The 21,153-nt window shown below is 38.9% G+C and overlaps 1 protein-coding gene across 3 annotated transcripts; it reads left to right on the plus strand.

The window, feature by feature from the left end:
* The first annotated feature begins 5,395 nt into the window (after positions 1–5,395).
* Positions 5,396–19,284, plus strand: LOC121865510 (protein odr-4 homolog). Of its 3 annotated transcripts, XM_042365025.1 has the most exons (9): positions 5,417–5,518; positions 5,724–5,827; positions 10,232–10,408; positions 10,739–10,941; positions 11,188–11,365; positions 13,027–13,308; positions 13,708–13,864; positions 14,650–14,787; positions 15,224–19,284. In XM_042365025.1, exons 2-9 carry the CDS (start codon positions 5,732–5,734, stop codon positions 15,403–15,405), a joined length of 1,413 nt encoding a protein of 470 aa, XP_042220959.1. In that variant the 5' UTR covers positions 5,417–5,518; positions 5,724–5,731; the 3' UTR covers positions 15,406–19,284. The 3 variants fall into 3 exon arrangements, with proteins under 3 accessions (XP_042220958.1, XP_042220960.1, XP_042220959.1); XM_042365024.1 differs by having other exon boundaries at positions 5,396–5,827; XM_042365026.1 differs by having other exon boundaries at positions 5,404–5,827; positions 10,284–10,408.
* The last annotated feature ends 1,869 nt before the right edge of the window (positions 19,285–21,153 follow it).

The following is a 21,153-nucleotide window of genomic DNA, read 5'->3' on the forward strand; positions in this document are numbered from 1 at the left end:
AATATGAACACAAAATTATCAGGTGGCATTCCCTAGTTCAGTATCGTGTCAGCATCCTGTGAGCCAACACCTGCGCTGCCTCAATACGCTCTCACCACTGTGGTTCACCCAGTCAGTCAACAGCACAGCACCAGTCCACTCAGTCAGTCAGTCAGTCACCAGCACAGCATCAGTCGACTCAGTCAGTCAGTCACCAGCACAGCACCAGTCCACTCAGTCAGTCAGTCAGTTACCAGCACAGCACCAGTCCTTTCAGTCAGTCAGTCAGTCAGTCACCAGCACAGCTTCAAGACTCACAGCATCAGCAGTATTTGAAACAGAAAAGTGTGTTTGTTTGTCTCCTGTGAAGCACGTGTGTTGTTGTGTTGTGTTGTGTTGTGTTGTGGTGAAGTGTATGTGTTAATATGTTATTCTCTATCTACGATGGATATACGTGTGTGTCTTGTAAGAGAGTTTAATATTTTCTTACGTCGTGGAAAACAAAATCGAATCGTAATCACTGTGTTGGTGTTTGTGTCTTGTAGTTTGCCCACCCACTATGGCTGATGGTGGTAGACTTAGGGTCATCCTCCTGTTGGCCCTCTCATTGGCGGCAGTGTTCTGCCTCTTTAACGACGACGAAGGAGGAACTTCACTAAACAAGAGGCACAGCGTCATAAAAGGGAGGAATCTCCCATGGTCTTTCTCCAACACCACCAGGAACGAGAGAGTTAGGAATCTCCGCGCTGATCCCAATAAGAATTGGCTGCTAATACCCATAGACTATAACAAGATACCTCAAAGCTTCCCAGATAACCTTCCTGGGCCACCGAGTTCCATCCCTGAGGCCCCTAATATAGTCAACCAACAAGATGAAATATCCCAAATATCCCCCAGGCGATATTTTACATCTCAAGCACATTTTTTAAACTCCTTTATCGACCAAACGCGGCTTCAGTCATCACGGACTAAAGACACCACATATGTAGCAAGGCATCTCGCCTCTACTTCCTTTGAGGGTCTAGGTCTAACTGCTACGAATAGCCAAGGGTCAACTATATCTGACAGGTCAATTGAGGGTTCTGCCAATAGCCACACAAGGCAACCTTTGGGAGTAATCAGCCCTTCTGGACACTATGGTGAAGGACATGGCGGTGGCTCATCACGAGACGATACAGAAACATCGTCTCCTCAGCCCACCACGACCACCAAGCCCTCGCGCACCCACATGAATCCATCGACGATTGGGAATGCCACGGCGACACAACACTCTGTAGATATTCTCAGTCCCTTGTCCTCGTCGGCGATGATGAACTATATGACAACTCCAGGATCTGTTGTTGGGTTCAAAGCCTCTTCTCCATCCACAACGACAGTGAGCCCTGAGGAAATATTAAATTCCTCGTCCAGTGTTAATAATATGTACCTGTGCGACCATCCCCCATATAAACACTCATCGGAGTTCCTCGGGCAGCCAGGGGGAGCTTGTAAAGGATATGAGAAACTCAAGATCTTAGAATTCCAAGACACGTTGGATCTGTGTCGCTTTACCTACAATTTACTCTTCAGCGACGTGGAACCATTCAACATTGGAGTACTCAACTTGAGAGATTCAGTACTGGAGATATATTATGACGAAAATTTTATGAGAATGTGCCTCCCATTTTTCAGAAGATTTGATATTTGTGAGGAAAAGGAATTTCTCACAATATGCTGGAAGGCAAATGTGGCATTTATTCACTCCCTCGACTGTAAACAGCCGTCAAGAGTAGAATATCTTGCCTTCTTCCTCTTGGACGACAACCTTGAATGTTTTAAAGAATTATGCGAAGGTAATCAAAAGATTATTGATTCAGAAGTCAATGGACTGCCTTTTCGTTTAACTAACACTTTAATCAACAGCAGCCGTAATCCCTCGTGTGGCTACCAGGAGTACGGTCATGATCCCGTCAGCGGCAGCAACACAACATTATACGTCACTACCAATGTTCAATGGCCCTGCTGTTATAACATGTATCTCGTTATCTGGTTTGGTAACCCCGAGGCCCACGGGCTAAACGGTGACTGGAGTTACCTGTCAGCATCTTGTCAGGTAGGTGAGGTGTTGCTGATAGTGATGGTGGCGGGCGTGGCGGTGAGCGGGGTGATAGGGAACACACTGGTGATCGTGGTGATGGTGGGCGGGGGTCACAGAGGCCAGGAATCAAGCATGCTTCGCACCTCTCTAGCCGTCGCCGATTTACTCACTGCTGTCTTTGTTGTGGTTCCTTCCCTGTATCATCACCTCTCTCCCTTCCTCACCTCACCCGAATACATAATAGTGCCACCAGACGAGATGTTGACCAGTAATCCTACAAATGCTATTCATGCTTTTGAAATAAGTCAATTCTTCTCAAGTAAAAGTGGCTTTCTTCTGTTTCATTCAATAGTATTCAGGTTTTGTTCCTACGTTTCCTTACTGACACTCTTCCTACTGAGCGTAGAGAGGTACGTGATAACGGGAAGAGCATTACATTATCAAGATTACTTCACGGTGCAGCGGACCATCATTGCCATTGTTCTCACTTGGGTGGTTAGCCTCATCAACTCCCTGGCCCTCGCTGCCCACCATGATGGCCATCTCGCTTCACAGCAACTAACTTTCGAAAAGCTCCCAACCGGTGTTTCGGGTGAAATACCAGAAGGAATAATTTCTGTATTAATTTACCACTGTCAGATGGCACTCCTGTTACTGATAGGAATGTCTGTTCTTGTATTTTCTCTACTAGCCATCTGGAATTTCGTACACGAGCAGGCCAAGGTAGCAGCAGAGTGGAAATCTTTGGATATGAGAGTCACCAGCGAATTCCACAGGGAAAACCGCTACATACTGACAACAATGAGCCTCATGCTGGGATTCTTTCTCTTGTCTTCTGTGCCACTGACCATCAACATCATCTTTCAGTCCTTGGATTATGTATTTTTCCCCTATGCGGCCTTGTACTCTTACTTTGCCTGGTGGTTGTTCGTGGCCGGGTCAGCCTGGAACCCTTGGCTCTACAACCTACGCAGCAAACAGTTCAGAAGTGACGTGGCTGAGACGCTGCAGAAGATAGCACCGACAACGCTGAAGAAGATCTTTCAGCCTTGCGTAACACACCCACAGCGTTGGAATAAGTCACTCGATCCTGAATACCAGAAGAAACTTTGGGATATTTTGGAGAAAATAAGTCCACTAAAGGATGATTAATAGATAGATAGATATTCAGTAAAATCGCCTTAGAAATTTATATTGATTCAGCATGTGACAGTGAATCAAAAATACAAACTACATTGGACAATATTGCCTGTACCAGTTGGCAATGTAAAGATGTACTGTACCTTCCATCTTGGGAAAGTAAACAGCACCATACTAAGTGCCACACTTATGGAGGAAATACATATGTATAGAAATACACAAACTGTAATCTACTATAATTCCTAAAATATTACTGACAATGTAGAGTTTCTCGGATATAATTAAATAGAAAAATAGATAGGCTCATCGTTCATACAAATCCACACCTATAAATACAAAAACCATATAATATATAAACAATGGTAAACAAAAGTCAATTTAAAGAAGAAATGCCTTGTTCATTCACATACTGAATCAAGATGAATTTGTATGAGGAATTATATATATATATATATATATATATATATATATATATATATATATATATATATATATATATATATATATATATATATATATATATATATATATATAACGGCCTGTGAATGTGTGAATGTTGAAAATACGATTGATCAATTTCGGATAGTCAAAGTGCAAAGTTACATTTTTGTAGATTTATTACGCACAATTTTCCCGCCCCCCAGCAGAGGCAAAAGACCCGAATGGAATTAAGTTCATGATGGCTTTGCTGGGCTGTCCTTGTGTGAATACTTCCTGTTTACCATTGTTTGTATGAAATCTGTATTCCTAGAATTGTGTGTGCACATACAAAATAAATGTGAACTTATATGGTGATTGTAAAGAATATCAATCGATGTATCTATGTAAATATCAGCCGTCAGCCACAATAAACAAGTTTATCCTACACATTTAACCATTTTCTTTTTAAATATTGAAAACACTAAGTTTATTATCAAAATGCAGGATTTATTAAAAATACTTACTTCGTGGGCAATAATCAAAGGTTTCTGTTTAATTAGAATCACTTAAAGAGATTAGTTAATATTGTCAAGTTTATAATTATAAATAATAAACTATAATAATGACGAGTCTGAAAGATTACTTACACTCTACAGTATAATGCTTCATATAAAGTTATATGGCTAATAAATTCATATTATTCCTTAAAATATATAAACTATTGTGAGGAAGTGAATCAAACTAAGCTAGTAGGGCTCAAGAGCGTTCTGCCTATGATCAGTCCCTCCTAATACTCTTCAAGGGTGAGTTGCTTCCCCGTTTAGAGTACAGTACAGTCTACACTGTAGACTCTACAGTAACAGTGGTCTTCGAGATATAATAATGACCGCCAGTTGATTGAAAACGTCCAACGGAGGGTCACCAGACTGGTGCCTCGGGTACCCTGAGAGATTAGAACGCTTTGCATTGCCCAGCTTATACTATAAGCGGGCAAGGGTTGCCTAATATAAATTTATAAACATTTCAGAGGGCATTATTCAGTTGAGTGTACATACCTGGATCTGACGGGTGAACGTCTCACTACAGGTCACAGTTTAAAGTTGAAGAAGCCACAAGTTCAGAAAATTGTCAGGGCAAACTTTTTCGGAGAGTTGGGAATTCTTGGAACAATATGCCACTGTTGTGATGGCACCGAGTGTGAGATCATTCAAGACCAGACTTGACCAACACACACTGGGGCAGGTACAGATACAGTGCTTCCCCAGGACTTGTCTACCCAGTGGCAAGAGGATGAAGTGATTTTGGCGGGCTTTAAATTAAGAAGTTTGATTTTGTAGATGATTACCTCAATATTAATAAATATGTGAGTTTAAACGGAATAGTTAAAGAAATTGACACGAACTTCAGACAATTATATACGAGTGTGTGGTAGAGTTTGATGCTTATGAGGTCCGGGTAGTATATTATAGTTTTCTCTTAAAGGTGAAAAAAAGAGTTTAGTTATGTGAATAAATACCAGACTTAATTATAAAATATTATTTTTAAAATTATCAAATGAAGACTTTGTGGTGAAAGTGAGAAAAAATCAGATTATTCGGGTACAATTGAATGCAGATTGTTTTGTTGACAACTGATGTTAACGATACTTCACGACCACAAAAATTATCAGTTTTAAAGCGATACGAACAAACAGAGCTTCTTTTAACTTATGATAGAATTTTTTTGCCACGTTACATCACGTTTGTAAATCTTCGAATCAAATGAAAATAATCATAGTGACTTAACGGTTAGGGTCGTGGTATTATTCTAGCATTAGTCAGCTTGAGGTATTGTGCGGAGAAAACTTTAGTCAATCTCTTCGCCTGAACTAACCTGTTAATGTTTCCCATCTGCAATTGACAGGTGATGTGAAAAATACACTTTGTCAGTTCTCCCAGTCACTTAGTCTGCACAGCTTTTAAATAAGTGGCTGTATGAACAAATACTCTCCATCAGTTTAACATAGTGTATCCACCTGGCCATGACGTGACTGACCTTCCACAACCAGTTGTACCAGTGACAGCTGTCTCAGTCCCAGATAACCCATAGATTGATAGAGTTATTACAGCCAGAGTCATGGGCAGGACGGTGGTGGCAGAGGACAGCCTGCAGGACAAGCTCACTGCATTGGCTAAAGCTGGTACCTTCCAGATTGGCATACTCATTGGTCAGGTACGTATGGTAATGTTGGAGAACACGGTTAGCAGTAGATATAGCTTATGGAATTGAACCAATTTTTTGGGTTAGATACTATTTTAATGATGCTAAACACAAGAATGCACATAACCTAGCAGAGCCTGACCTAATCAACCGAACCAAAAGAGGTGAAATTATACTTTCAGTCATCCCTATGTTTTTCCAACGCTTTTTGGAGGCTTTTGAATGATTTTGATCTAACTTAACCTAGATACAGAACCCAAAAACTATATTTAACCTAACCTAAATTCCTAGAATTCCCCAAATGACTGACATGATAATAATACCACCAAAAAGAACCTACCTAACTGTCTATCTTAGGGGTTCCACCCCCGGATACCCCAGTATAGGAGGCACAAAGAATTTCCTTTGATATCCAGTACCAATGAAAGCAACTATCTTGAAGATGCATGGTGCAATTTTATGTTTTTTATGGACTTGAGAGTACGGTCAGTTCTTGCATTGAAACATATTTCTTCTCCACTCTCAGTTCTCTGCTGCATCTTGAACACTTGCACACCTTGCCAATTAGTCAATGTTGACAGATGAACTCTTGGAGATTGTCATCATCCTCCACAAGCACAGATAAATTGTGATATGATACTGAACACGACATGATAAAGACACCGTTAAAAAAAAATATTGCTTCTCCCTCAGTCCTCCTTGAGGAAGAACAATAAGTAGACAAACATTCAGCTCACTTATTAACCAATTAACTCGTACGGTACGGTATTGGAAATGAATCAAAACTTATAATATGGGTTTCGATTCCTACAATATGATTCTCGTCATTTGTTAAACGAATAGGTTTATGAACCTATACTGGTAGTAAAATTCCCGATATGACGCTCTGTTGTTTATTGACACTTTAAGCTTGACTGGATTCAAAATTTATTTGCTTACGATTGGAGGATAACACACGCCAAGAGGCCAGATTTTACAGTAAAAATTATTTTTATTTACATACTAAGCACATACAGACTTAATTTAAATGTCGTACGATCAGTATTTTGTCGTGTTTTTACCCCGCAATTTCCCTTATCCTTCATGCCCTGCCCACTACAGGTGATTTATGCTTGTAGATAGAGAAAATGGAAGAAATTTCAAAATATACATTTATAATGAAAATAAAGAATTGTTTTATTGATTTGTTTGTTAATATCATTCGAAGTACAGGCAGTCCCCAGGTTATGAACGAGTTCCGTTCCTGGGGACGCTCTCAAGTCGAAAATGTAACTAAAGTCCTTGTATAATATCGGCCCGCTTAATGTTGTTTCAGTACTACGCCACTAATCTTTAGATACCCAAGATTCGTTTAACGTCCCGATGACTCAGTACAACGTCATTTTCCATCGACACGGACTACTTTTTACGGCGCATGTCCCTCTCTCGGCTCAGCTTGCTACATACCTCTCACTCGCGGAACATCACAGCGTCCCCAAGCAACGCCGAGTCAGTCTCTGTTACGACTTCACATCATTCATGTGTGTTTAAGTGCTTTTGCTCTAAAAACTGTACTCTAACCATTCGAAATGGCTTCCAAGTGCCCATCAATTGCTATTGATGCTAGTGTAGTGAAGAGGCAACGTAAGACCATTACCCTTGATACGAAAATGGATGTATTAACCCGATTTGAAAAAAGGGGAACGTGCTGTGGACATAGCCGCTGTGCTAGGTCTAACCCCTGCAATGGTGCATGCTGTCCTGACCAACGTGGACAAGATTAAGGTTAGTGCTGGAAGTGGTACTACTCTCAGTGCAACTAAGACAACTCGCACTAGAAGCACTGTGATAGAAAATGTGGAAAAGATGCTGGCTATGTGGATGGAGGACCCAAATCAATGCAATACGTCTGTGAGCCTTATGGTTATCCAGCATAAGGCCAGATCCTTGTTTGACGACATGAAGGAAACAGAGGGTGAAGGATCGAAGGAAGAGACCTTTACGGCTTTGATGAGCTGGAATCAGAGGATATTGAGGAAGTCCTGGCATCCCATACAGAAGAGCTAACTAATGAAGATCTGCAACTGCTAACAGAACACAGTCCCATTGAAGACGATGACGACGAAGAAATTGCACAACGAACGCTAACTGCCAAGAGGATGGCAGAAGCATTCAACATGATCCAGCAAGGTATGCAAATCCTTATTGATGACGACCCAAACAGAGAACGTAGCTCAAAGATTCAATGCAGCATTGATGACAGTCTAGGCTGTTACACTGAGATCTACAAGGATAAAAAGAAGAGTAGCACCAAGCAGTCAACGCTGAATTTATTTTTTTGTCGCGGGACGGCAGAAGCAGCATCTTCACCACAGTCTGCAAGCGAGGAGGAGCAAGCAGCGGTGGAGGAACCCCAGTCAGAGCAGGAAGAGGAGGCAGCCGCAGAGTCTCAGTGACTCGCCACCCTCCTCCTCCGCTCCCGCCATACTCCTCCCCTCCCGCCATCTGCCTCCTCCGCTTCACTACCCACCACACACTCGCTATACCACCTCAGCCCATCGGTGAGTACCAATACAAACTTAGTACAGTACTATAGTTGTACGTATATGTATGCACTATTTTCAATAGAAATGGCAATGATTTTTTATATATGTAATGTATGTCATGGGGCAAAGGGAGGCTCAAAAACGTAACTCCCGTATTTTATCTATTTCTTATGGGGAAAATTGATCCGCTTAACGTTGTTTCGTAAAACGTCTCGTTTTTAAGAACGTAGCCCCGACGTTAAGCGAGGACTTACTGTAAGTCGAAACGCATGCTATGTGCATATCGTACTTACGGAACAATGTCTAAAATCCCACTACACTATATCATAGCTTAAGTCCTTATATATATCTAAAATCGCTTTATTTAAGAGAAAAGAAGAAATAGAATGACAAAATACAGTAAATGAAAATATAAAATACTTCATCAGGTAAATAAAATACCAGTACAGTACTGTAAATTTAAAGTTTAACCTCGTATGTATCAGCAGATGTTTGTAAGTCGGACGTTCGTAAACTGGGTACTGCCTGTATAAGTGGAAAATATGAATGAAATATATAAACATATTTTGGTGCTAACTGCCTGCTACACTACCCTGTACAGTATTGCCATAATAGTGGAACAGATGGTTAGCACCCAAAGGCCTTTATAGAATTTACTTAAATTTTCCACAGTTGTTTTTTGGATGATAGAAGTAACTAATAAAAATGATACCACATCATCTTCCTTTTATTTTATTTTTATTTTTCTCCATGATCATAAATCACCTGTAGTGGGCAGGGTATGAAAGATGAAGGAAATTACGGGGTAAAACACAATGAAAGAATGATCACATGACCTGTCATATCATATCGTTATGTGCTTTGTATTCAGTGAAATTAATTATATACCGGTACTATAAATATTCTGCCAGTGGCTCTTCTTCTGTCCAACTGTTAGATAGGGTGGAATCAAAGGCATTTCGTCTTATTAACTCTCCTCCTTTAGTTGATAATCTCTCTTCCCTTTCTCTTCACTGCAACGTTGCTTCACTCTCTCTCTTTTATAGGGACATTAATGGGCAATGTTCAGTGGATTTGGCATCCTGTTTACCGCCGGCAAGGCCATGGGCTCGCAACACTCGTCTTGCCCGCGGTGCCCACCGTTTCTGTGTGGATGTTGGCAAGACTAGAATAACCGGTTATAGTACAGTACATCCTTCTTTCCTCACACAGCCAAACTGTGGAATGCTCTGCCTTCTTCTGTGTTTCCATACTCTTATAATCTGTCTCACTTCAAAAAGCTGGTTTTCCGGCATCTTCGTGGTGTAGATTAATAGTCTTTTTCTCTTCTATTTTTATTTTATTTTTACTCTATTTTTTCGCTCCTTAGGCCCCATTGTGGGTCCATGACCTGTGCCTGGGTGAGCTATTCCCCGTAAAAAAAAATAAAGCTAGCAGGACGTGCAAGTTTTCAAAATGAGACAGAATATTGACACTGAAAAAAAATGCGTGTTACAGTGCAACAACTGACAAATGTAAAATCACACAATGCCGCCTCAAGAAAGTTACTTTCATTGGTACCTGATTGGCTCGCTTGCCAGACACACAGAAAATCCCAGAGATGCGCGCACACATCTTAATGTGTTGTAGGAAGTTTAAAGCTCAGTGTGCAATATTATGCATGATTTGCATTATGTGCACTGAAATAAATTTAACAGTCATGATCCCATTAAAAATTTTGAGAAATAATGGTGTGACCCTCATTAACCTTAACCACATCAGTAAATGTTACTTACCAATGTTTCTATTAAGATAACGGGTAGTTTAAGTAGGTTAGGTGAGAAAGATGAAGAGATAGTCACTGGTGAATAAAAAGGGTTGATTTGCACTGAGAGGAGGGTTAACATTTCAGAGCACTAATGACCGTGACTTCATTGTTCATTTGGCCCCGACGCCTATCCCAGATGAAGGAGATTTGAGTTCAGAAGAAGAAGAGGCTCTGCCAAGTCCCAAGACAGAGGCCAAACCAAAATTTCCTGACTCAATTGCTAAGGTAGTCGACAGTACCATATCTCAGCACACAAGACAGGTAAGATTTGTAGCAGTTATTTTAACAATCTATTGAAAGTGCTCAGAAGAAGAAATTTTTTTATTTCTTTTTTTCAGGATTTTTCCTTTTTTATTCATGAACACGTGGTAGAAAACTGACTACTGTATCATGACTTCAGTGATATTTCCTGTTAAAAATATTATTTGAAATTTGAATTAAACTTTAATTAATTTATGGACATAACTTTGTTTATTTCTTTATATTCTTGTCTAATACTGGTTAGTCCCTTTATATTTTTATTGAGGAGAAAATAATATTGTACTTGTATTGTACTCGATCAAAAATTACTAACACAAGAATGGCCCTCAGGTTGTGCGCATGCTGCCAGGTGGGCTGGATATTATTGGCATCTACGTGGTGACACCTCAAGCAGAGTTTAACTCTTCTCTCAGTCAGTCTAAGCTGCGCTCTCTTCTGGCATTGGCTCACAGGACAGCATCCAGGATTCTGTTAGACACGGCAGAAGTTAGAACTGAGAAGACTATCTTACACGTTTGTTCACAGACATTCAAGTAAGATGCTGTTGAATTGTGTAAATAATTATATAGTACTGTACAGTACAAAATAGGTATGGTAAAATGCAGATAGATATTCCTCAGAGTGAGAGGGATTTGTTGTGTATACTGTATCGCATATGATTTCATTATCAGTGTAAATACCTAAACAGTTTAAGAATCGGATCACTAATTTATATAATTAGGTAATCAGAAAATTGTGTGATAATAAACCAGTTTTATTTTGTTATTTATTCATTCTAGGATTTTCTGCAAGAGTGTGGATGTATCCCCCACAGCACCCAGTCTTCCAGCAAATGCTGAACTCAAGTTTCAGCGAGGAGGAATCAAATGGCAGCAGCTGAGTTACTCATACAATATCAACCTTAACTTCTGGCTTCCAAAGGACAGGTCGACACAGTCTCTCTATAAGACAATTCTCGTAAGACCTCTCATAGCTAAGTGGTTTCTCCTGTAATTGTGTAGGTGTAGGGAACTGTTCCTGTGTGAGTATTTTGTGGGTAAATAATCTACTGTTCAGCTAATATATGACTGGTGACCATTAGCGGTTCTGTAATTTCTGGTGGGTGTTTTTAGACACAGTTTTGTATGCTGATTACTTTCAGTTCTGTTCATTTTCTTGTGCAAATGCTTAGTTTTCTAGATATAGGCAAATTGAGATAGCATTCCTTTAGTCGCATCATCAGCTGTGACGTGGCAGATGTATTATGGCTGTTAGTGGTTCGGTAATTATGAGGGACATGGCTGTCAGTAGCTCAGTAATTATGAGTGTTTTTAGACACACTTTTTATGCTGATTACTTTCAGTTCAATTAATTTTTTTTGTAAAAATGCTTAGTTTTCTAGATATAGACGAGTTAAGATGTAGGTTAGGTAAAGTTTTGTTAGATTTGGTTTAGTTAGCACAATGATTTCAGCCATTTTTATATTTTTCACAACATAATACAGCATCCCGTAATAAAGCTAGTAAACCAATTTTCAATGAAGAACAGCGGACAATCATTATCCGAACAATTACCAACTGTTTTCTCAGGGTGCGTAAAGGAGGTGTGTGTGTGGATAATGTATATTTAAATAATATAAGAGTACAAGTACTGTAAAGGTAATTGAGAGTTTTATTGCTTTCAGTTTGTGTACAAAAACATTACATTAAATGACGGAGTTTTGTTCCTCAAAAACCTAATGTTAAACGAGATTATCACTAAATGAGGGATAACAGCGAAGCACAGAGGGCGAATAACAGGATTAAATGGCAGGGCGGTAAACACCGAGTACGGTATTCCCTAATAAGAATAAATGAGTTTGTTATAAGCAGTTTCCAAGTTAAACGATGGATTTAACAGCAACCAAATTTCTATGTAAATGATGCAGTTTTGAACAAATTTCAAATTACATATGTCAAAAATGAAAAAAAGCTGATAAACCTTAAATTGATGTTTTTTATATACAAAAAGTAGCTCATTCCACACTCAAACCATCCTCTGGGTGACATGACAATTCAGGCAGGCAGTCACCCGGTTGACTCAGAGTCATGTGGCTTCTGCCGCGGTGTGCTGAGTGTATGCCGTGACATCACATCAGGGGAGGGAGCACGGCCAGGCTGGCAACACAGATACAGTTCACTGCTTCCACATGTGTGTTCACTTCCTACACATACATACCCATGTATCTTTATATTTCTTATTTTATAGTATTTTATATGATACTGTCTTTATTTCTAAGTCACAATAAAGTAATGTAATGATTTTTCCAAAATATTTATAGTTTCATTACTGTATATGTAACAATGGCAATATGCATAACCTCTCACAGACCACGTATCCATCTCGCTGGCCACCTCATCCACAGTTCCCCCCCCATCCTAGTGAGTCAAACATCACTAAACTGAATTTTGATGTAACATTAAGTGAGAAAGGGTATAAAAAAAATTATCACTAAGGCAAATTAATGGTAAACTGTACTGCTTATCATTTCAGACCTTTACTGAAATAATGTTTCTAACCAAGAGCTTGATTTCTGTCAATTTGTTGTGTATTTTACTAGGTAATTCATGTCAAAACCAGCTCCTTGAATACTTCCTCAGACCTTGATAAAACCCTGGGCGAAGAACGTGACAGAGAGTCTCATCCTCATTGACTCGGAACTCCCGGATGATGACGAGCCATTGAATTCGAGCGTAGATGAAAAACCGTCCAAGAAAAAAGGGGGCAGTCGAGGCATCATGGAGTTAGTCCCCCCAAAAGTCTTCTTTGCAGAAATTCTTGACTCTTGTGCTCCTTTAACATCTAGTAATGGGTTAAATGAAAGCTCTGGTTGTATACGTCTCACTGGAACTCTGGCAGGATTGGCGTTTGTGCATTCAAAGGTTAGTTAATATTGTCCACATAGTCTGTATGCGTTTGACAAGTATTTAGAAAGTTAGTTGGTCAGTTTGTTTATTTTTAGTTGGTTGGTTGGTTTTTAGTTAAGTACAGTAGTTAGTTATTTTTAGTTAGTTAGTTTTTAAGCTAATTTTTCTTTGTTTACCATACAGAATTTGTACAATGATACATCTGCAAATATAATTATGAAATTATCATTTGTATTGATTACAGGTACAGTAGTATGATAAAGAATAGTGTATTTAAGGTGTAAAAACAGATGGAAATATTCACATAAGGTATTGTTGGAAGTGAGTAGGAGACAGAGTTCAAGAACATACAGCCAAGTGTTGTGTGATTTTGGCATGAGAAAAGGGACTTTATTGTGTGAATCTCTGGCTCAGGCAACTGTGGGAGAGGCCCGTTCTGCCGTGTTGATTGATCTAGTTCGCTCTGTTGTGGCTAGATGGGAGATGCACTGTGATTCCCTTGTGGATGAACCACCATCACACCTCGTTGGCCCCATCATCCACGAGCCTCCACGTCGAGTATTTTTAGAAGGTAAGTTACATGTTATGTGTTAATCAATGCTGTATTAATTGACTTTAAGTAGTATTGATGTATTTAGTGTTGTGGTTTCTCTTAGGTTTTGAATATACTGTACAATATGTATTTAATTTCTCTGTGTTAATAGGGTTAGGATACAATATAGACCTTATTAAGTCTAAACAAGCTAAAAGCTGTACAATATTTCCACTTGGACAGCAAAAAGATTTAGCTGTGTCCTCCGTACTAACTGCACAATATGAGAATGATAAACAAATTAATCAATATGGTGTTGATATGAAAGCTGAACCTTAAGTGATCATATATGTGATGACACTCATTTACTGGCTGACTGAGTTCTCTTTGTGTATTTATATTATGTAGTGTTAAAAAAATTACTGAACCAGATACTGTACTATGATTTAATAACCATTTGAATAATGTTGTTGTTGTTTTTAATGTAAGCAATTTATTATGATTAATTGCAACAGGTAGAGCTTGAAATTATGAAGAGGCTTTATTTTGAGGATGATAAGCATCTAACAGCTAGTTCATTTGCATTTTCTCTCCCTCTATTGGAAGATGCCATCAGCCACCCAGGCAAATCATGGACACTTTTTTGTGTGTTTCAGGAATATTTAGGTTATGAAAATGTTTCAGTACTATCAGACTAGAACCCTGTGGGTATCAGTCTGAAGAGTACCGTACATTCTCTCTACAAGTCTCATGTTAATAAGCCATATTTGTGTGATAATGACAAAAAAATAACCTGGACTTCTATCACCTATATATTTGTGCAGGTGGTGGGTTACCTGTGAGTTTGTGTGATTATCTCTTCCCTGGTGACACCTGTTCTGATGCCTGCCAGTCTGCCAAGGAGCTGCTCAGTGTCAGAGTTCGTAAAGAGCATGTAGATGATACCCTCGAAACTCATGCAGGTCAGGAGATTAACATAATTACACAGTGCAGTACTATACTTATATAAACCCATTACCTTAAATTTCAATGTTTATCTTAACTTACAAGTCTCGCTTTTGCTGTGACAACTTCAGATTTCTTTTATAGACACAGTGAAACCTCTATTTAATGGACTATATAGAGAGAGGAAAGTCTGTTATATCGAGGGTCCATTAGGTATGAAACTTCCATCTAATGAACTATATCAAGATGAAATCCGTTATATGGAGGTTTCACTGTATTCAAACAACCTTTGGTTTGTCACTTCTTAAAATTCAGAACTGGTGGCACAAATGGTTTGTGCCACCAGTTCTGAATTTTAAGAAGTAAATTGTGTGCTTGAAAACCCAGGCCAGTGAAACAATTAAAAGCAAAATTCAGTCAAGAACGTCAACTTGATTTTTTCCAATTTGTCAGATGCTGCAGAGGTAATGGATGGAGGTGATGTGGATGCCGACGGAGCACAACAGCTGGAAGGTGACGGTTCCAGCCGGGAGGAAACCTGTTCCATCAGTTATATACTATTAGCTGTCATTATTGGCGTACTAGGTATTGGAGTATCGTATATCGCATTGCTAGGGACAAAGGCTTTAACATAATGTCATACATAATTTTTGTAGGTTGTTAATCATTGAGACACTATAGGTAAGTTATCCATCAGAGCAGATATGTGTTCCTAGACACCCAAAGAACATTTGAGATGGAATTTTTGTACTTTAGAAGAAAATAATATATATACTGTGGCAAACCATGTTATTCAAGCCAATGGATAATTTTGTGTACCAGTAATGGTTTTCACACCTGTTCATTGTTGATAGTGTTCAGGATTGTTGGGCTGTGTTGTGGTTTTATGCTCTTCCTTACTTTCTTTTCCTGCTCAGGGTCATTATTCCTTACATCTATTCCTGCACTGAATGTATGCCAGATCGGGATTCTAATATTAAACAGTTTTTCCTAACAGTTTACTCACTTGAAGGTCTGCATTTTCATTTCTCAGCTGAATAAGGACTTGAAAAAATTAAAGTACTTCTGTAGTTTTGTGATTCTTTATTGATTCGAAGGTGTAGATGACAGTTATATTTCAGGAACTGGAGCTATACAGATGAGGAGAAATGTGTTATTCAAAAGAAAAGAGTGTGTGTGTGATTTAACATCTATTCTTGTAATGGTGAGGTACTGTAAGTGTGATGGCACAAGCTTAATTTATTCAACGAGAAGAATTTTGCTCAACTATATAATAACTTCTTATTGTATACTGTTGTTACTATTTGGATAAAGCCAAGGAATCTAATATCTATCTGTCTGTTCATTTATGTCTTGTATGAGTCAGGCTTAACTGTAAAGCCTCTTCCTATACACAATCCTCATTAATGCATGTCATTTCTGGTGTGGCTGGATGTTCTTAGTCCAGCCTCCTTACCTGATAGAGAAACATTGTCAAATACAGTACTGTAGATGGGTAGCTCAAGTTTTGTTTGATGGAGAAAGTTTGCTTTTGGCCCACCCAGTGTCAAGTTTTGGAAGAGAGAAGAAAGTGTCTGACTTTGTCAAATTATGATAGACATGTTTCACCAAACTTTGATAGGTACAGAAAGAGACAGATAGAGTTCACCAAATTGTGATATGTAATGTGCATTAGTTGATGTAGGTACGGTATCTGTGTTAGGGAAACTGTGTAATAAATCCTTGGCTTTTATTTTCAGTAGATTACCACCCACGACAACTTAATGGCTTATCATTTTGTCCTGCCACAGATAATCTCTGGTATAATGTATTGGACTGTCACATGTAAACTTCAGTGACTCTTCCTTTATGTTCCGAGGCAGCTTGGTTGTTTTTGTTTTGTTTCTTCCCTAAAGAGGGTTGTTAAATTTCTCCATAACTTCAATGATTTTTGGCTGTGCTTAACCTTTCCTGGCTTGAACCATGGATGTTTTTCATGCATAGGGAATTTTTTCAAGGGTGACGTAATGCATTTGTTGACCAATTGTATATTGGTATTTTTTTCCAATTTGCACATGTGTTTTGTGTTAAATTTTTAATGATAACATAGATTGATATACAGAATACTTTTTGTAAGTTGAAACAGTTTGTTCTGATGAATGTGGTATAATACGTGTTAAAGAGTCTGACTTATTGAATTTTGTACACATTTTTGCTTTATGATTTATTTGGTTGCCAGATTAGGGGCTGTTGCTTGCTTCTTTTGGCTCTTTCCTAAATACGCTTATTTTATTATGACTTACTGTGTCTGATTGATTTATCAATTAATTTCCTTTTAAAGAGGCAAGAATAGAATATACTTTTTTACATGAGAAACATGAAAATAAACAAATAATACTAATGTAACCAGGATATAAATTCAATGAACAATATTATATAAAAAAGGAGAGTGTAGGGAAAATTGAAGATATTTTTGTTTTAGCAATTTTTGCAGTCGGTGGGTACAGTACTTCTGCTTAATACCTTACCTCTTTCCTGTCACTTTCTATACTTGCCTAGTGCTACTTTTGTATAATTTTCCCTCTTTAAGATGTCTCTGCCTCTTGATTCATCCCACATATAAGTAGAAGAGGAGGAACGATAATGCAGATAGATTTAAGTCTCTCAAATGTATGGTACTGAAAGTTTACCTGTTAAAAGAGACATTCAAATTAGATTCGGAGTTTTACCAGTCTGTTGTTATTAGGAACTTTAGAAATGCAATGTCGATGTATCCTGTACACGTGTTTCAGTAATAATTCATGATACAGTAAGCTTTCACATTATCAGATTTTGAAGTACTGGAACTCAAGGTTATTGCACACTTAACCCCTTCACTGCAGAGACACTACTACTGTTTTAATTTGGCTAATCCTAGACGATTTTATTCAAGCCAGAGGGGTCCCATACGCAAGGGATTAAAAAGAATAACATTTAATTTGCCATTCTACTAATATAAGTTGTGGACAAAGGGTATGCAGGAATGTATGGCTCAGCATTTATTTTCAAATGTGAGAACAAACTAAACCAAACAAGAGTTGTAATTTATGTAGTGAATATTATTTTTGTCTTTTTATTTCTGCCATGGGAGAATTTTTTATTTTCATATAAAACCTAAAATTGCAATTACCGGTAAAAAAAATCAACCTGAACATGAATACTGTATTGAGGTTAGATAAGTCTAATTCTCTTCAGTTGTTTGTACAGTGCTGTATTTTCCTCCCCTTACCTTGAACAATAATACCAAGTCTGACTCAGTTTACATAGTGTACAGTACATGTATAAACCTTTATATGACTAACACACAAACATAGAAAATGGCCATAAAATAATAATAATAATGATGATAGATATTGTATACAGTAGTGTACTTGTTAAAAAAATAATTAACTGGATATTGAAGATAATGGAATTAAAAACTCCAATAATATATCGCTCAAGTTCAAGTGTATGTTAGTAAAAAAAAATTTAAGTAGGTAACAGTAAGTATCCATAATTAATAAATGATCATTGATTTATTTGAGAACCCTAAGTGATTACAGTACTATATTTTAGGACATGCCATAAACAGGAACCTAAAAATAGATTATTGTGATGATATGATCAGACTTTTTTCCTACTGGTTTTTAGGTTCCTGTTTATTGCATGTCCTAAAATATAGTACTACTGTAATCACTTAGGGTTCTTGAATTAAAAAATGCCCTTGTAGTGTACAGTTTATGCTTGAATATGGTCAGTCCTAATAAGTCTGATAAAGTGAAGTCTTACTGTACGGAGAATTACACACACTAATCAAGATTCCATTCTGTGAGGGTTCTGTACTGTCTTAAAGTATAGAAATTTGATGCATGTGAAAAGGTGCTCAATTTAATGTTTTATGTTTGAAGATTTTTGACAGCAGGATGAGTGAATGATGGTCAATATTATGTTTTTTGTACAGTTTGAGAAAGGAATTTATACAGGATATTTTTTTTTCGAGAACCTTAAATAGGGTTCTTAAATAAAAAATTACTCTGTAGAAAAAATTTATGGCGTATCCAGGAATGTAAGTGGGAGTTTCTGTAAATGGTATGTACAGTATTTATTAAATATTGTTGGTGCTGACAGAACTACTACAGTATACAGAAAATTACTTAGTTTGCAGAGAAGTTCTTGGCAGTATGTGGCACATATTTATTAAAAGTCATGTGAATTGAGCTTTTTTTTTGTGTGTGTGTATTGTTTATTTGCCTACACTTATACTGTGCCTGCTAAATTGTGTGGTGTATTTTGTGAGATATGGCAACTCTATCGAATGGTTATCTAGCATCCTTAGTCTGTCTTCTGTTGTGAGTCTCCTTATAGCCATGTCTGAGAGTTTTAATACGATGTTAACAAAAACAAAGTTGCCACACCTCTCAAAACGTGCCAGCCATTGTACCAGGTATAAGTGCAAATGACTGTACATTAATATAAATTGTGCTTTAAAGTCGATTCAGTGACAATTGAGAATATTTCAAAACCAGTGTCTGATGGTTATTGCCTAAAACTACATAGAAAAGAATTAGTATACAGTACAGTCAACCCTCACTTTACGCGGTTAATATAACCCACAGGGTACCGCGGAAAGTGAGAAACGCGTAAAGTGAACAACATAACATATGGGATTAATTGAAATAGAGACCGGGCCGACCCCCAAACTCCACTTTTTGACGACACACAACTATGTTGTAGCAAAAATTTTATCTTAACTTTATGATGGTATGCACAAACAATTAATATAGAAGAGGTTAAGTTAGGAAAAATAAAGGTTAGGTTAGGAAAACTAAAAGTTAGGTTGAACACTTATGTTAGTAGAAGAGATGGGTCGGCATACGGGGATGGAGGCTGGTTCTGAGGCAGAGGGCAGGCTACTGGCCCTCAGGTGAATCATCATCACTGTCATCCACACTTGTCAGGGCCTCCCTGACAAATCCCTCAAAGTCATCATCACTGTCTCTACCTCTGTCACTATCACTGGCTTGGGCTGGCTGTGGTGGGTTGCGGGCGAAGAACTCTGTTATGCTTTGCTGACGGCTGGTGTTTATGTTGTCGTGATAAACCTTGAAGTAGGGCTCCATAGTCTGCAACAGCTGGGTAGTGAAGATTTCATACCTGTTTGCGTCAGGGTCGTCGGAAAGGAGGAGCTTGATTTTCTCAACACTCGATGGCACCCCTAACATTACTATGGGATAAGCGGTGTTCTTCTTGGGATGACGCACCACCTGCCTCTTCACTGACGTCATCATCATCTACCATCTCGTCGGTAGTCACATCAGGATCCCTTATCACCTCCAAGATGTCGTCGTTGGTGGTCTCGGAGAAGCCTGCAGCTGTAACACTCTGCGCAGCTTCTCTGGCAAGGTCCACTGCTACTGCAACAGTCTGAACCTCACCAGTCACAGATTGACTCTGCCTTACGCCCGGAATGCCTTGCAACACATGTCTCCATGCGTGACAAACAGTTGCTACAGACAGCTGATCCCATGCCTTCACCAAGAAGTCCACAGCTTTCTTGATGTTGAATATTCTCCTGAATTGTTTGAAAAGTATTTTTTGCTCTGCCAACTGTTGATCCTCGTCGTCTTCGCTCTTGCTATCGGTGGTGGTGTCACTCAGGTTACGCAACTCTTCCCTGGTGTTGGTGTAGTTGTTCAGGAGCTTGAATTTTTTTGTTGAGAATGCAGCTTTTACATTACAGATTAACTCTTGGTCCATGGGCTGTAATATAGACGTAGTGTTGGGAGGAAGGAAGACCACTTTTACGTTGGGGTGACGATCTAACAGTAGGGTCGAGTGTCCTGGTGCGTTGTCCAGCAGCAACAAAATCTTGAGTGGCACATTCTGTTGCTCACAGAATTTCTTTACATCGGGAACGAAACAGTCATCAAACCAGGAGAGGGACAGTGTAGAGAACATCCACGCCTTACGTGCGGTCAGCCAGTGGACATTTAGCTTGGTCATGTCCATGCTCTTGTAGGCGTGCGGCTTGCGTGCTGTGTGGATCACCGATAACTTGAGCTTACAGGTACCGGAGGCATTGGTGGTAAACAGGACGGTGATGCGCTCCTTCTGCATCTTCCTGCCCCGAATCTTGCTGGCATTCTTCACAACGAAGGTCTTGGAAGGTAGCTTTTTCCAAAAAAGACCAGATTCGTCCATGTTAAACACCTGGTCGTCGGTGTACTGTCCTTCCTCCATAATCTCACGTAAAAACGGAGGAAATTCCCTAGCCGCAGCACGATCAGCACTCGCTTCTTCACCACCAATGTTTATATTGGTGATCTTGTTCTGGATCTTAAACCTCTGTAATCACCCAGAGGAAGCATTAAAGGGTTTGGGCTCTG

Source organism: Homarus americanus, unplaced genomic scaffold, assembly GCF_018991925.1.
Source record: "Homarus americanus isolate GMGI-L3 unplaced genomic scaffold, GMGI_Hamer_2.0 scaffold25483, whole genome shotgun sequence".
NCBI classification, from domain to species: Eukaryota; Metazoa; Arthropoda; class Malacostraca; order Decapoda; family Nephropidae; genus Homarus; species Homarus americanus.

Excerpts from the sequence above, each read along its gene's own strand:
- LOC121865510 (XM_042365024.1), top strand. The coding sequence starts at position 5,732 with ATGGGCAGGACGGTGGTGGCAGAGGACAGCCTGCAGGACAAGCTCACT. Across the intron at positions 10,942-11,187 it reads GTTTGTTCACAGACATTCAA|GATTTTCTGCAAGAGTGTGG; the intron begins GTAAGATGCTGT and ends TATTCATTCTAG. Across the intron at positions 14,788-15,223 it reads TACCCTCGAAACTCATGCAG|ATGCTGCAGAGGTAATGGAT; the intron begins GTCAGGAGATTA and ends CCAATTTGTCAG.